This window comes from Gymnogyps californianus, chromosome 3 (genome assembly GCF_018139145.2).
Source record: "Gymnogyps californianus isolate 813 chromosome 3, ASM1813914v2, whole genome shotgun sequence".
NCBI lineage: Eukaryota > Metazoa > Chordata > Aves > Accipitriformes > Cathartidae > Gymnogyps > Gymnogyps californianus.
Genome location: NC_059473.1, coordinates 98,439,275 through 98,455,942, shown reverse-complemented (window position 1 = coordinate 98,455,942; position 16,668 = coordinate 98,439,275). Strand labels below are relative to the sequence as shown.

The following is a 16,668-nucleotide window of genomic DNA, read 5'->3' as shown; positions in this document are numbered from 1 at the left end:
GAGTTAAATGCAGTTGGCGGACGGTCACAAGTGGTGTTCCCCAGGGCTCAGTATTTGGGCTAGTTTTGTTTACTATCTGTATCAATGATCTGGACAAGGGGATTGAGTGCACCCTCAGTAACTTTGCAGATGACGCCAAGTCGGCCAGGAGTGCTAATCCGGGTCCTACACTTGGGTCACAACAACCCCATGCAACGCTACAGGCTTCGGGAAGAGTGGCTGGAAAGCTGCCCAGCAGAAAAGGACCTGGGCATGTTGGTCAACAGCTGGCTGAATATGAGTCAGCAGTGTGCCCAGGTGGCCAAGAAGGCCAATAGCATCCTGGCTTGTATCAGAAATAGTGTGGCCAGCAGGACTAGGGAAGTGATCGTCCCCCTGTATTTGGCACTGGTGAGGCCGCACCTTGAATACTGTGTTCAGTTTTGGGCCCCTCACCACAAGAAAGACATCGAGGTGCTGAAGCGCATCCAAAGAAGGGCAACGAAGCTGGTGAAGGGTTTAGAGAACAAGTCCTATAAGGAGCGGCTGAGGGAACTGGGGTTGTTTAGCCTGGAGAAAAGGAAGCTCAGAGGAGACCTTATTGCTCTCTACAACTACCTGAAAGGAGGTTGTAGTGAGGTGGGTGTTGGTCTCTTCTCCCCAGCAAGAAGTGATAGGACGAGAGGAAACGGCCTCAAGTTGCACCAGGGGAGGTTTAGATTGGATATTAGGAAATATTTCTTCATTGGTTATGAAGCATTGGAACAGGCTGCCCAGGGAAGTGGTTGAATCACCATGCCTGGAGATATTTAAAAGACATGTAGATGTGGTGCTTAGGGACATGGTTTAGTAGTGGACTTGGCAGTGTTAGGTTTGTGGTTGGACTTGATCTTAAAGGTCTTTTCCAACCTAAATGATTCTATGATTCTATGATTCTGCTAGGCTTTGCCCGTGATGAGGAGACAAAAATCACCAAATCCAATGGGATCTACAGTTCTTTCATAACAGAATGAAGCAATCAATCTGGTCACGACCCAATTAAGACAGAGATGCAAAAGATTTTGGTAGAATTTTCGGAGTAGAATCAGAGTTATTAACCACCTAGGTATCTGCCGGAGGGACAATACAGCAGGGCTCAAGCCATCTGGGAGATTTCTAGAGCACATTGACAGTCTCATGACGCAAGTGATCAAGGAGACAATAAGTGCAGGTGCTCTGCTGAACTTGATACTTACAAACAAGGAAGAATTAGTTGAAGTTGTGAAAGTCAGAAGCGGCCTTGGCTGCAGTGACCATGAGATGGTAGAATCCAGGATCCTAAGAGGAGGGAGCAAAGCAAAAAGCAGGAGCACGAACCCTGGATGTCATAGAACAGACTTTGGTCTCTTCAGGGATGTTTGGAAGAAACCCATGAGATATGGACCTGGAGAGAAGAGTCATCCAGGAGACCTGGTTGATATTCAAATGTCACCTCCTACAAGCTCAAGAAAGGCCCATCCCAACAAGCAGGAATCAAGCAAATGCAGCGGGAGGCCTGCATGGGTGAACAAGAAACTTCTAATTGAACTCAGACATAAAAAGTGTATAAGGCATGGAAGCACAGGCAAGCGATCCAGGAGGAGTATAGAGTTGCTGTCTGATCTTGCAGGGACAGGGTTAGGAAAGCTAAGGCTGACCTGTACTTAACCATGGCAAGTCACACACAGGGCAGCAAGAAAGTATTCTGCAAGATCATCAGCAGGAAAAGGAAGACTTGGGAAAATGTGGGCTCACTGCTGAATGGGGAAGGCAATCTGCTGACAAAGGCTGTGGAAAAGGCTGAGATACTTAGTGCCTTCTTTACCTCAGTCTTTACTGGAAAGACCGTCCTTCAGGTCAAAGGAGGTAATTTTCTCCCTCTCTTCTGCACCAGTGAGACCACATCTGGAGTGCTCTATCCAATTCTGGGCTCCCCACTACAAGAAAGATATGGACTTACAGGAGCGAGTTCAGCAAAAGGCCACAAAGATGAGTAAGGGACTGGAGCCTCTTTCAGATATTCAAAACCTGACCGGACATGGTCCTACATGCTCTATGTGACCCTGCTTGAGCAGAAGTGTCGGACAGGATGATCTCAAGAGGTCCCTTCCAACCTAAACAATCATGTGGTTCTGTGTTTCTGTGTTCTTGAGATATACCTGTAAGGTCAGTTAATTGAAGAAGACCTAGTCTAAACCAGAGCATGAAGGGTACAGGAATTCAAACATCTGCTCTTCAAGTCAGTAGCTAATGAGCTTGAATGGCCATAGCAGTTGGTTTGTTGGCTTTGATAGGTCACTGATGAAATACTGAATATTATTGCTGCATGAAAGCAAAAAAATTGTTTCAGAAAGTAACACATGTTTCTAAACACACTGAATGTTCTGTTCAAACACAAAATCTGAAATTGAAATGAAAACAAAAAGTAATCTTTTCTATACTCGTTATGAGAATCCATTCTCTTATGTGAGTTATTTCAACTAGCAGAACACAAAGAATAATTTGACTGGTTGATTCTAATGTTCCATCAAATGGTCAATTTTAATTTCATATACATGAATTTATATGTATTAGTTTGATGTAATGCATGTATTATGGGACTATTTTTGAGACTGAATAACAGATGTAGTGATTTACGTATGTAAAACTGTAACAGCTGGATTGAAGGAACCGGGATTAAGGTTTTCAGAGGACAAACATTAGGCATACGTTGCACAAACCTTATAGTGGCAAATGTGATGATGATTTTATGAAATAGATATACATTACAAACTAAACTGAGTCCACTACTGTTTTTACAAGGCCTGATAAACCATCATGAACAGCAGATAATTTCAGTGGAAAATCACCTCTATGAAAGTAATTTTTTAGGTTTTGTCCCACTAAGACTTATGCTGACTTATCATGATTTGCAATTTCTATAGAAAATGCAGTAAATATAAATGTGTATAGTTGTATACACAGTCCTTCTAAAAGTAATTCCAAATTTAAGTCAAAATTTGTTAAATCTATTTTATGTCCTACAGCATTTCCAGTTTTATGCAACACAACATCCACATGGGTATGATTCATGTATGTGCCGACTTAAAATTCAAAGTTAAAATATACTGTATGTAAGATATTCCATTTCAAAACCACATCTAAATGTGTTTTCTTTATCAATTTATAAACTCATATGAAAGAATAGCAATTCTTAAATCTCTCCCAGACTGCTTTCACTGTTAATCTTCAAAGAATTTTGGAAAGGGGAGGTGTGATAAGATGATAGCAATATTGCATGAAGTTGGCTCAAGTTATCTACCAAAACACCTTTCCATTTCTCATTCATCACATAATCAATTATGTCAGAGCTCAGTATTGCAAGTATGAAGCTTAGGAGTATTTGAAGACAGCAAAATGTCTTCCACACATCATGAATATAGGCTACTCTATATACCTGTTCAGATACAAAGCCACCGACGTTTACAAAGAGCTGCTCAGATTTTTCCAATTCGTCAAACGAAAAATTCCTGTATTCCTAGGTAACTGGTAATGCTGGAAACAGTAGTAAAGCATCAGAAAAATAGTAATTTTTTGGTTTACTGATTTAATGTAATTTTCTGTAATACTTGCACACTATGCAAAGCACCCAGCACCTGTAAATACTAATAAAATGATGACTTAAATGTATGCACTAATATGAAAACATACAGATCTCTGGAATGATGAAACAAAATTGGTAAGCCTCATGACTGAAAATGAGCCAACAGATGGCATAGATGGTGATTTACATATTCTTTTTGAAAACACATTTTCAGAATGCACATGCAATAAAAAACTTTGTAAGATCAGTTCAAACCACTGTCTCCTCTGTGGAAAAGGAGGAAGTGGAAGTGTAGGTAAAAACATGGACATTGATAATATAATCATGTAGTTTGCACTCAGTGCATTACGTCTTGCCAAAGTTTCAGCGTGGAGGTACAAAAACATGTTGAGGACTTTCACAGTTCAGAATGTGCCATCTGCTTTTGAAGCATAAAGATGAAATAATAAACTTCAGCAGATTCTGTACCACTGCATGGTGTAGGCTAGAGCTGACCAAACAATATTAACTGAATAATTTATTTAACAAATAAATGCCTTTATGGACAGCTAAAGGTGCCCTTCTCAGCCATGAATAAATGCTTACATCCATACCACTAATTAAAGCATGACAGAAAACTGGAAACAACTACATTCAATATGTTCACTTGGAAGATATGTGAAATGTTAATGTACATAATACAGTGATAAAGCTCTGTGGGGATGGGCACTACGTTCATTAAATTCCAAAGCAGAATTCTGATAATTCTGATAATTCTGCAGGTAAATAAGATGGAAAAGAGTGACAATATCGTATACAGGCAAGATTTTAATTAATGCTTGCCTAGAATCTTCCAAACAGGAAAGAATCTGGTGTCCCCCATCACTGTCTAGAACAGACAATCTCAACTTTTTAAGGAAATATAATTTAAAAAAAAATCATTTAGAGAAGAAAAGTGTAAGATGTCTAAAAAAAAATCAATATTCTTACTCTAAAAGCTAAAATCCACCCCACTATCTAGAAAAATTAAAATTCTGGTGACTTGATTATCTCAATCTCTTGCTTGTTAAAGTTACTTTCCTTCAACCACTGAATTGAAGAAACACCATCTGGCCTCAGTGACAGTCACATCACTTTAACCACAAATAACGTACAGCAAATTTCACATCAGGCAAATGCATTTCAGAACCCACACGTGGAATGAAATGTGTTTGAACTAATGTTCTTTGAATAACTTTAAAGAACAAATCCATAAAAGCAAACTACATCTCAAGTATGTGCTCAAAGCTTTGACTGAAAAGATCAATACAATCTCAATTATGAAATCACAAAAAATTAAACACAAACAAATGCACATTTTCAAAACCAGCAATCAAATCATTCTAAAATAAACAGAAATGGAAACAATGAATAAAACTGCATTGAAACAGGTCTCTAGTTTCTTTAGGCAAGGCAAAAAAAGTAAGCAATCAGAGTTTTATTGTTTTTTACTATAAAGCTGTCATTTCACAAGGACTGTAAAGACAATGACTGAACATTTAAAACTCATTTAATCTTCATCAGGTTCGAAAGAAATGGCCATATCTAAGGAAACTAATCATATAGTTAAGAGAAAGTAACAGCTGTAAACTATGGGGATATCTTAGCTTCCTGCACATGGTGGATTTAGAAAGAAAAAGTTTGAGAAGATGAAAATCTGCTTCTATAGACATTATTGGTCACTTTAATTATGCTATTTATCCACTGGAGCCATAGTTGCATCCAGAACTGGAATAACTGTCAAATATGGTCTTATAGACTTATTCAAAGTCAAATTTAACAGAAATATTGTCTGCCAGTTGCAACATTCTCAAACAGTAACAAAAATAGTTATTTATTCCAGTCTTTGTCTCTTTTCCTGCATTACAGGGAAAAAAACCTCATTAATTTTGCAGGTAAAACATACAGATAGAGTTATCTATCTTCAACAGCCACTAAGAGAACACAAATCAACAGTTTTGTCATGGATTCATATTTTATAGCCTATGATACAAGATCCTGGGGGCCACAAATGCCTTGTCAAGTTTGCTTAGTTCTTTGGCAGAGGTTAAGGATGATTGCTGAAGGATTACAATTTTATTGCTGCTTGGTGAAGGATATACTGCTCTCTCTACATTTTAGAAGGACTCACAAGAATAATCACTAGTCATTTTGAAGGCCAAGCCCATAAACTCAGATGCATGTAAATCCCCGCCAGTCACAGTCTACAATCACACCTTGCAAGTTATTTAGTATGCCATTGTTTTAAAGATAGCAGTATAAATTCCAGTAAACAAAGGTAATGTGTAAATTGAACTGACATTACTTTTTAGTGTAACAACATGGAGGATGAAACCATAAATAGACAGGTGTTAATTTTAAGGTAAAAAAGAGGGAAATAAATTTATTTTCCACTGTGAACTTGAACTCTATTACTAGAATCAATCTTTTCAATGCCATTTAGCTGCATTTGTTGCTAAGATATTGTCGTGGTTTAACCCCAGCCAGCAACTAAGTACCACACAGCTGCTCGCTCACTCCTCCCCCCTCCCAGTGGGATGGGGAGGAGGATCAGGGAAAAAAAAGTAGAACTCATGGGTTGAGATAAGAACAGTTTAATAACTAAAGTAAAATAAAATAGAATACTAGCAATAATAATAATAAAAATATAATAATAATAATTGTAATGAAAAGGAATATAACAAAAAAAAAGAGAAATAAACCCTGAGAAAATACAAGTGATGCACAATGCAATTGCTCACCACCCGCTGACCGATGCCCGAGCAACGATCCACCCCTCCCGGCCAAATCCCTCCAGTTTATATACTGAGCATGATGTTCTATGGTATGGAATATCCCTTCGCCTAGTTTGGGTCAGCTGTCCTGGCGGTGTCCCCTCCCAGCTTCTTGCACACCTGCTTGCTGGCAGAGCATGAGAAACTGAAAAGTCCTTAACTTAGGATAGGTGCTACTTAGCAACATCTAAAACATCAGTGTGTTATCAACATTATTCTCACAGTAAATCCAAACCACAGCACTGTACCAGCTACTAAGAAGAAAATTAACTCTATCCCAGCTGAAACCAGGACAGCTATTATATTAGGCTTTGAAATCTGTGCAGCATTTTAATGTCTTAATCTTATGAAGCAGAGCCAATGCTACCGCAGCTAATACAGTGCAAACAATTAGCTGACCAATGTCTCACACAAGAGTAGTCTCTGAGATTAAAAAACAAACTTAGAATCATTTGTTAATATTGAGATGTATACTGCTATCAAGTATCTTCTAAGAGAAAAAAACTCTTTATCTGCTGGCTCATAGGGAGAGGAAGGGATAGAATTTTCTTTGTAAATTTTATATACATTTACAATTTGTACAAAAATCCTAAAATAGATTAATATACTGTCAGCTAACAAATAATTAGATTTGAATGTATGCTATGTGACTTTGCTTCATTAATACTAGGCATTAATACTAATATAGAATAAAAGGAAAAAACCTGTTTTAAATGGAGCATAAGAGTAATGTACAGACCTGTGGCTGAGAAGAAATATAAGATAGAAATGAAACAGTTTCTTAAAAGGTAGATCCCTTCATCTTTCCATATATTGAAAAGAGCTTTTATATTTATATTCTAACTAGTTTGTTTCTAAAAGAATATTGTAAAGCTTATGGAGTTGAGCATAAAATCTAGCCAAAAAAAGCCTAAACAGTCTCTTCTCCCCATATCAATCTACTCTGTATACTGAGATCATCAAACCTCCTGGCATGAGCAGCATTTTAGAATTTCACAACATTTACATCATACAGAAAAAGCTCAGAAAGCAAGTACAAAAATCTTCAGATGATGCTTTTATTTTCCTTCTTTGGTAGTAAGAATGTAATTGTGAGAACTCTGATATGCATGTTTCAGGGTAAGTTTTGCAGTCTCCTTCATATACCATCCTCTAACAGCAAAAATGGTCCTAGCTAAAACTACCTTTAATTTAATAATTTGTGCAATAAGTTCTCTTACATCACAAATGCTTACAGTTCAGGTGCAGCAATTAGCTCTGATACTTTAACTATGTAATAAATAAAATATCTTAATCATGGTAACTTGAAATTTTATATGGGTGTCAGAACTATTTCTAAAATATTTTTAAAGTAAACATTATTTTAACATTACTAATATAAATGTAACGTAACACCTATATTATTTCATTCTTACCTTTTTCCTAACTTGCACATATGAAATTCCATGAGTGGAAAAAACTTAATCCATTACCAAGGCATGATACCAAAACCTTTTCCAAATTTATAAGTTAACCATTCTGTGAACTATTGTGAGTACTAGGTAAAAAATGACAGTACTGGTCAGCCACTATTTTATACTGCTGACAGTACAGTTGCATATGTAGATATGACAGCTTACTGCATTGTGAGATGTTGTTAGCATACCCATTTTTAATTTTTCATCTTAAACAATAAATTAGTCCTATATTTAGCACTAGAATTCTGGTGACAAATCTAATTTATTCAGTGTGTAAATTAATAAGCATCAATTATGAGCTGTCCATTTGTAACCTCCAACGTTATGTTTAAATCGTTTCAGTTCTCAAACTGACTTCATCTGTATCTGGAAAAGTGTCTGGAGTTTGAATGATTCATAAGTTCTCCAAAGGACTGAACTAATCTGTGTGAACGAAAATGTATTTTCGATCAAGGACACTACCTTATGAAAAAAGTTTCCAAATATGCATACAATTTTGCTTTCCAATATGACCTGTCTTTTTATTGTCGAAGTGAAGTCACACTTTATTGCTCAATATATATGACTAAAACTCTTTAGTGTAACACAGTGGTAAATTCTTACCTTATTGTGATAGGGATGAGTATACCCTTGCTAATGGATCGATTGACGGATACAGTCAGAATGTTTTGAGAGTTTCCACAGCTGAATTGAACTGTTGGTCTTCCCTCCACAAGATATAAGTGAAGAAACTGGTCTCCAAAATTCCTTTCACTAGCTTTGAAAACAAAAAAGGAAACAGTTACACCTCTGAAAGTGTAGGACCTTCCAAAAATATTCCACACAAGTGGAACGCCATTGCCAGTCATAATGCCTATGTGACATTGAGGAGTCTTCTATCCCTGTACAGGACTCTGCTTGAGTGACTGTGAGAATAAAATTAAACTCTGCATCAACAGCTGATAACAGGTCAAAGTAAAAGAAAATAACCAAAAGACAAATTTACTTTTATACCACTGTGGTTGCATAAACCTTACGGAGATCTTTACATTAATTGAAGGTGAACTTGTCTCTATATCCAGCAGTATAATTAAGGTGACAAAGGTGACCATAAAAAAAAAAAATCACAAAAATACTATAATATCTTGATTTACTATTTCATTCAGCTTTTCAATCATATTACAGAAAACAAAAATTATAAGAGAACGTCTCTTTCTTATAATCTCTGTAAAGATTATGAACAATTCACCTTTCCCAATTAATGATATAGTTCAGACTTGATGAGAAGAATAATTGTTATCTACATAACATCAGATATACTGTGTTATTTGCACAGTTCAAACTAAGAATAAAAAGATATTTAAAAAAAACTTTCAATCTTTGTTCACTTCCACTAATCAGTATATTGTAAATACAACAGTAAAATATTTCTGTTTAAATGATGGATGGCAAGTGTTTCATCTACTAAACAAAGAACTGACACCTACAATTGCAAATTATTTTGGACAGGTATTTTTTTATGAATTTTCCCTTTGAATTTAACTGTATTTACTTCTCGTAGAAGGTAAGACACAGTTCCTGTTTAGGATTTTTATTCCCCTTTCAGACAAATTGTTAAAATGTTAATCTGTTTTTTTGCACTATATTTTACTATATTTAACTGAAGTAAAAAAACCTCAATAGCTAGGTCATGAAATTGAATTTACTGCATGTATTTGTTCAGCGGTATTTGAGCATAAGATTACGATGTTCTTCTTAACTTCCAGAAAGTTCTGGAACCTTGAGTTCCAGAATCATATCTGTATCCAGTTCTCCAGCTTGTCTGGAGCACATCTCCTATCCATTGTCTGTAGCTGAGTTGAGAAAAAACACACAACACATACACTGTACAAATAAACTTTTTATGAGAGTATGTGGTAAGAGAGAGCATTTGCTTCCTTAAGGTTATCTGATCAACAGCCTTATCAGATGGGATGATAAGGAAAAGGGGGAAACCAAAACATCCAGAGGCACAAACCTGACCAACAAATGGAGATAATAACAACAACCAAACCTGGCTGGTTACACTAACTTGTATGGGCATGCAGAGCGTGGGAATGCTTATTTCAGTAAGACTATCTGATTGAGGACCCTGTCAAAATGGGATGATAAGGAAAAGGGGAAGGCAATAAGCAAAACACAGATATGACAAAAAAACAATAACAGAAACAATGACAAGAAACCAATCTTGTCAGTCACACTAATGGATGGGCTATTAAGAAACTTCAGGCATCACTTCAAAGAGTGCCAACCTGGTCTTTGCAACTGAGAAGGGTGCAGACCTGGGGGTTCGGGATACTGGGGGAGGGCTGTGTTGGTGGAACTATGCAAAACAATGAGGCAATGTATACAAACAGGGAACTGGGGAGGAACAAAGGAGGAACAGACCTGAAGGGGTATAAAAGGGGAGGGTTGCATGTAAAATGGGGCCGGCCAACATGCTTGTCTGACTGAGCCCTGCGCCTGATCACCACAGTCTGTCCTGTCTTCTTATTAAATCCTTTCTTAACTATCTCTCTGTGTAATCTCATTCTCTATCCCACATGTCAGAGTGCTGCAACGACTAAGTGCCAGCTACTGGGGGGACCAGTGTGAGTAGGATTGGTGCCAGCTACTGGAGTCAGACCGGGGATATAGGCACCCCGGCCTGTGGTGTCAGCTAAAAGAACCAGTGGGAGTCTCAGTGCCAGGCACTGGAGCAGATTGGGGGTCTCAGCCACCAACCACTGGGGTACTAATGTTGTGTGTCCCAAAAACCAGCTACTGGGAGAGACCAGTGTAAGTGTTTGTGTGGGGGTGGGGGTGCGTGGGGCTGCAAGGACTAGGTGCCAGTAATTGATGAGAGAGGCGTGAGTGGATCTGGGGCCAGCTACTGGAGTCAGACTGGGGATGTAGGCACCCCTGGGCCTGTGGTGCCAGCAACTGCAGCCAGTGAGGGTCTCAGTACCAGCTACTGGTGTGGGTGAGGGTCTCAGCTGCCAGTCACTGGGAGTGACCGGTGTGCGTGAAGTGAGTAAGGGACTCAGTGCCAGTGCCTGGAGTGGGACCGCGGGTCCTAGGCTGTGTGCCTCGTGCCGGCTTCTGGGTGTAGGTGAGTGCATTTGCTAGCAAACTTCAAGATGTACTACCTGCGAGTAGGAGGCCCCAGGTCCACGCATGGGTATCAGATAGGTAGAGGGTCCATGCTGGTATTTGGGGGACCCTCGAGGTGGAAGTCCCTGGGGGACGGGTGTGTGAGTGCATGCGTCTGTCCGTGAACCAGTGAGTAGGAGACCCGTGGGGTGGGTAAGAAGGCCTGGGATCTGGGCAGGGGTATCAGATGGACACAGGGGGCCATGCTGGTACTTGGGGGATCCACAAATGTACATGTGCTTGTAAATCTAGCAAGTGTCACGTGTGTGCCTTCACTAGTGAACTTCTACCTCTGCCAGCCAGAGAGGAGGAGAGGACTTGGCTTTCTACAGTCATGTTTTATGTGAGTCCTCTAGGCAGGTGTGGTTGAAGGCAGTGCCTTGCCTGTGGCAGCCTGTGTAGCTAGCCATGTTGTGTTCTCTGTGTGTCTGCATGTGTGCACGTCTGTGTGTCTCTGGGACACATGCTCAACTTCGCATGGTTTAACCTGCTAATGGGAAAGCAGCAGCCATGCCCATCGGCCTGGGATGGAGACCCCTGAGCCTCTGGGCTGGGTTCCAGTGGCTGAGCAGGAGGGAGTCCCAGGCCTGGAGCTGCTGGAGGTGGCCACAGCTTAGAACATCCCTTAACGTTTTTATTCAGAAAGGTAAAAGAATGTGGGTGTACTTGGGACAGATCCTTGCTGGAAAACCTACTAATTTGTAAAGAGAAAATAATCAACTTTAATTTGGAGGACAAAACAGAAAGAAACAGATAATATATTTTGGCAGATAGAGAGAGGCAACAGATGCTTGCAGCTTCCTGATCATTTGCTTGTGTATAGTTCATAGCAGAAACAGTTCACCACGTAAACTCCCTGCTCGAGAGCAGCTTTCTAGTCAAGACAGCATTTATTCAGTCTGTTACAAATCCTGATGACCTATTGAAAGTCTTTTATGCTTAGACATATTTTTTGTATTCTGAATACCTAATTAACTCCAAAGCTACTTTAATTTGACTGGATTTTATACCTTTGTCTTTTATGATTTCTTTCTACAATAGTCTGATAATTCTCTTTCAAAATGTATTGCACTATCACTGTTAAAAAAGTCACTGCTTTTTAACCCTAGCATAACAGACATATGCATGTATTGCATCATTTGTTTCCTTATCTTCTTCTCCCTTCCCTGCACATGCTGTTCCAGGCATTTCCAATTTCTGTCAATAAGTAAACCTGTAAGTTACATTGAATTCAGAGAGAATGAAGTGGAGGAGGGTTGTGAATGTATATACTGACAACATGTCTTGAAGAAGTGAAGTTATGGATGAACAGCTTATTTCTCTTCTCCCAGTGATTCTGTCTGTCCATTCACATTGCCCACTAGTGAAAACTTGGAAGAAGGTCCTCGTTATTACTAGTAAAGGAAAAAATTTGGGACAGCTCCCCCAAAGGTAGCATTACTCCTTGAAACCTCAGCGAGTGTTACTGCTTGAACTTCAGTCTAGGGAGCGCTTATAAATCACACTTACAGGTGACTAATAGCATTCTTCATATTGTCTGCTAGGTGGTATGAGAACCTTTGAAAGGACAGTCCTTTAAATCTTTCTACAGTAAACATGAGGAGGCAGAGTGTCCCTCAAGAATTTTGTTCTGGCAATGTAAAAGAGCATATGCTACCTAGCGTATATGATGGGAAGTTGCCTTCATAGGAAAAGCCTGAGGCTTAAGCAAAACAGACAGGTTTCGGGAAGAGGCAGAGATCAGGAACCATATGAGTAAAAATCTTGTTGGATACGAGGGGTAATTTCTCTTGACCTTAGCAGAGATTATGTGAGGGGATCAGGTCAAAGAAACCAGATCTCAGCAATCATTCTTTCACAGGAAACTGCAAGATGGAAGGCTATTTTTGTACATCAGTATGATGGCAAGTAAGTGGCCACTGGGCTCATATGGTTGCCTATCTAAAAAAGACAGATTTAAATTCCCGTTAAGCTATGGGATGAGACTTTATTAGGCAAAACCATATTTTGACACAGAGGAAGGATACTGTGAAATGCTCTGCTTGAGAATGCCAGCTGAAATAACAGACAAATAGACTATGACTAAATTGCCTGAAATGCCCATCTTTAGTTTTAGGAGGGTAAATAGAATATGGGTACATCTGGGGAATAGAGCTTCTGAGAGCACAGGAAAATAATTTATGAGCACAATTTATGAAGAAGGAGCTGGTGTCCTTAAGGAATGCTATAAACATGGGCTGTGATATCTGAAATCCAATTGTCAGACGTTATAGACTACCATATATAGTAGAAGTTAAATAATTTGTCCTTGAAAGGATTGTGAACAGCATTATGCTGACTCTGTTAAAAGTGAAAATGATGAAGTAAAACTTTATAACTGTATCAGTTTTTTATGACCACTTGCAATTTATTTTGTTTTGTGGCTAAATATCACAATTTGCTTTGACATGTTGATGAAATTAAATCATGCAAACAAGTAAAATCAATAAGGAATAGAATAAAAAATTGTAAGAATGCATACTGTATTCAACAAAGAAATATTTCTCAAATGATGGCTAATCTGTATTGGCACAAACATAATGATTGTATATATTTTCAAACTTTTTTTCCTGACATATTTAAAGAGAAATCTCCTCACATTCTACCAATAATTTAAAGTAATTGCAAAAAGCCCAGACATTTTTAGTCCATCGACTGTTACCGTTTGTATGCTTCTTAAATACATACTGAAATAATTAAGGAAAACATCATTATTAAGAAGGTAAGTACATTTGTCTTTGCATTAAAACAGATGATGGTTTATAATCTATTAAAAATTATATGCAAAACAGTTCTTCTTGGATTAGTTTCTTTGCCTCTGACATACGTAGTAATTTTCTATAAATCACTTATATCCTATCTTTTTCCCCATGTTTTTAACAGACAATCTATTTTTTGGCAGCCTCTACAAACAACAGTTAGTCTTTAGTATTTGTTACTCTCAACCAACCATTGATAAAATCCTTGCTAATAAAGGCATTAAATAGGAAAATGCTTTTCAACAACAATATGGTGTGATTTAGTAAAGTGACATGCCCAGAACAGTTACTGATTCTCATATTCTGCCTATTAGTTAGCCCATAAGTAGGCTTGTTTTCTGTATATACATATGTCGTGGTTTAACCCCAGCCAGCAGGTAAGCACCACGCAGCCGCTCGCTCACTCCCCCCCCCCCCCCCAGGATGGGGGGGGAGAATCAGGAAAAAACCCTCTTGAGTTGAGATAAAGACAGTTTAATAGGACAGAAAGGAATTAAAAACAATGATAATGATAATAATAATATGATAATAGTAATACTAAAAGAATTAAACTATACAAAGCAAGTGGTGCACAATGCAATTGCTCACCACTCGTTGACCAATGCCCGGTTACTTCCCGAGCCGTGATCCGCCCCTCTCAGCCAGCTCCCCCAGTTTATATACTGGGCCTGATGTCATATGGTATGGAATAGCTCTTTGGCCAGTTTGCGTCAGCTGTCCTGGCGGTGTCCCCTCCCAGCTTCTTGTGCCCCTCCAGCCTTCTTGCTGGCTGGGCACGAGAAGCTGAAAAATCCTTGACTTAGTATAAACACTACTTAGCAACAACTAAAACCATCAGTGTGTTATCAACATTATTTTCCTACTAAATCCAAAACACAGCACTATACCAGCTACTACGAAGAAAATTAACTCTGTCCTAGCTGAAACCAGGACAACATATTTTATTTTTCTTGTATATATTTTTATATATCTATTTATTTACATTAACTGCTAAAAGGTATTACAACAATGCATCGGTACTTTTAAGTGTTCACTTCTCTTTATTTTAAGACGCATGAATATGAACAAGTGAAGAAGGCACAGATCTCCTTTTTTGATCCTCACTGGCTGGTGTACTAGGTAAAGATAGATACAAGTTTTAATCGTTTTATGTTTTTCCTTAAGATTCTGACTTAAACATTCTTCTTATGTGTACTTTCTGATTCAAATCCTTTTGTATATCAGAAGAATCTTGTCTGAGATTTCTCACTGTAATTAAATGTTTACTAATTATCTGCCAGAGAAATAGATGTAACCTCATCACTACCTGGTAAAATCAGGTGTGTTTGTAAAATGAATGATCTGAAAGTGGACTAATTTAAAAAAAAAAAAATCAAAATGTGTAATTATTTTCTAGTAAAATACACCTGAAACAAGCAGATCACTGATTTTCTTCCGGTTTCTAAAAATGCTTTTGACAAAGACAAAGGATTTCTGCTTTATGAATGTGTGAAACATTAGAACCTTAATTATGGAGCTATTGCTAACATCAATACATTAAAAGAATATGAAAATGTCAGGAACGTTAACCCTTTTTTATTTTATTTTAACTCCTTCCTTGCCTGTCCCTTCTGAACAGTCTGTAGCCATCGATAGCCACACTCCTGTCATGGGAGTTGTCCCACCAAGTTTCAGTAATGGCAACTAGGTCGTAGTTTTCTAGCAGCACAGTGGCTTCAAGCTCCTCCTGTTTGTTGCCCATGCTGTGTGCATTGGTGTAGAGGCACTTCAGCTGGGCTGTCGGCCGTGTCACCTTCTTAGAGGAACACTCCTTAATTCCTTTGAGGTATTTCACTGTTTTTTCCCTATTGGCACCTATTACCTCAGGAGCCCCGGCTCATGTCCATAAGACTTCAGGTGTGCTGCAGTGTACCCAGCACGTCTCAGAGCAACAGGCTGAGGGCCCTCGCTAGCACCCCGTCCCTCTAACCTTGGCGTGTCATCCCACAGCTTGCCACAGGCAGCCTGATATTATCCCCCTCCCCCTTCAAGTCTAGTTTAAAGCTCTGTTAATGACCCCTGCTAGCTCATGAGCAAAGACCCTCTTCCACCTTTGAGAAAGGTGAATTCTGTCTGACGCCAGCAAACCTGGTGCCATGTAGGCCATCCCATTATTGAAAAAGCCAAAATTGTGGCGGTAACACCAGCCACGGAGCCATGTATTAATAGACTGGGTGTGTCTGTTTCTTCCAATGTCGCTGCCCACAACTGGAAGGAGAGAGGAAAAAATAACCTGTGCTCCAGATTCCCTTACCAACCATCCCAAGGCCCTGAAGTGTCTTGTGATCGCCCTTGGACTATGTGTTGCAGCTTCATCTCTACCCACATGGAAGAGCAGTAATGGGTAATAGTCTGAGTGCCATACCAGGCTAGAAGTTTCCTAGTGATGTCCTCAACCCGGACCCCAGGGAGGCAGCAGACTTCCCTAAGAGGAGGGTCTGTCGGGCATATTGGACACTCTGTTCCCCTCAGAAGGGAGTTGCCTACAACTATAACCTGTCTTTTCTTCCTTGTGGCGGTGGTTGTGATACGGGGGATAGGCCTTTCTGACTCTGGCAACACCTCTGATGTAGATGGACTGTCATCCACATCATCAATTGACTGGCCTTTCACATCCAGAGACTCATACCTGTTGTACAGAGGCACCTCGGAAGGCAAGGTAAGCAAAGAGGGGGTTCGCTTGCCACCCCGAGCATGGACTTGCTTCCATTCACTCCTTTTCTTTAAGCTACTGCCTTCAGCCTGCTGGGGGCAGGATACAGGATCCCCTTGATCTTGTGTTTTTTCTGGCGGCTGTTCCTGTTTCTGCCCAGGGAGGGCAGAGCAGGGTTCCACCAGTCTATCTCTTTCTC

The 16,668-nt window shown here is 39.3% G+C and overlaps 1 protein-coding gene across 1 annotated transcript in view; it reads right to left on the bottom strand.

The window, feature by feature from the left end:
• Positions 1-16,668, bottom strand: part of EYS (eyes shut homolog) — a 950,400-nt gene that overhangs the window by 163,681 nt on the left and 770,051 nt on the right. The window contains exon 38 of the mRNA XM_050893740.1: positions 8,433-8,586. Within this exon, the coding sequence (XP_050749697.1) occupies positions 8,433-8,586 (154 nt within the window). The remainder of the gene's footprint in view (positions 1-8,432; positions 8,587-16,668) is intronic.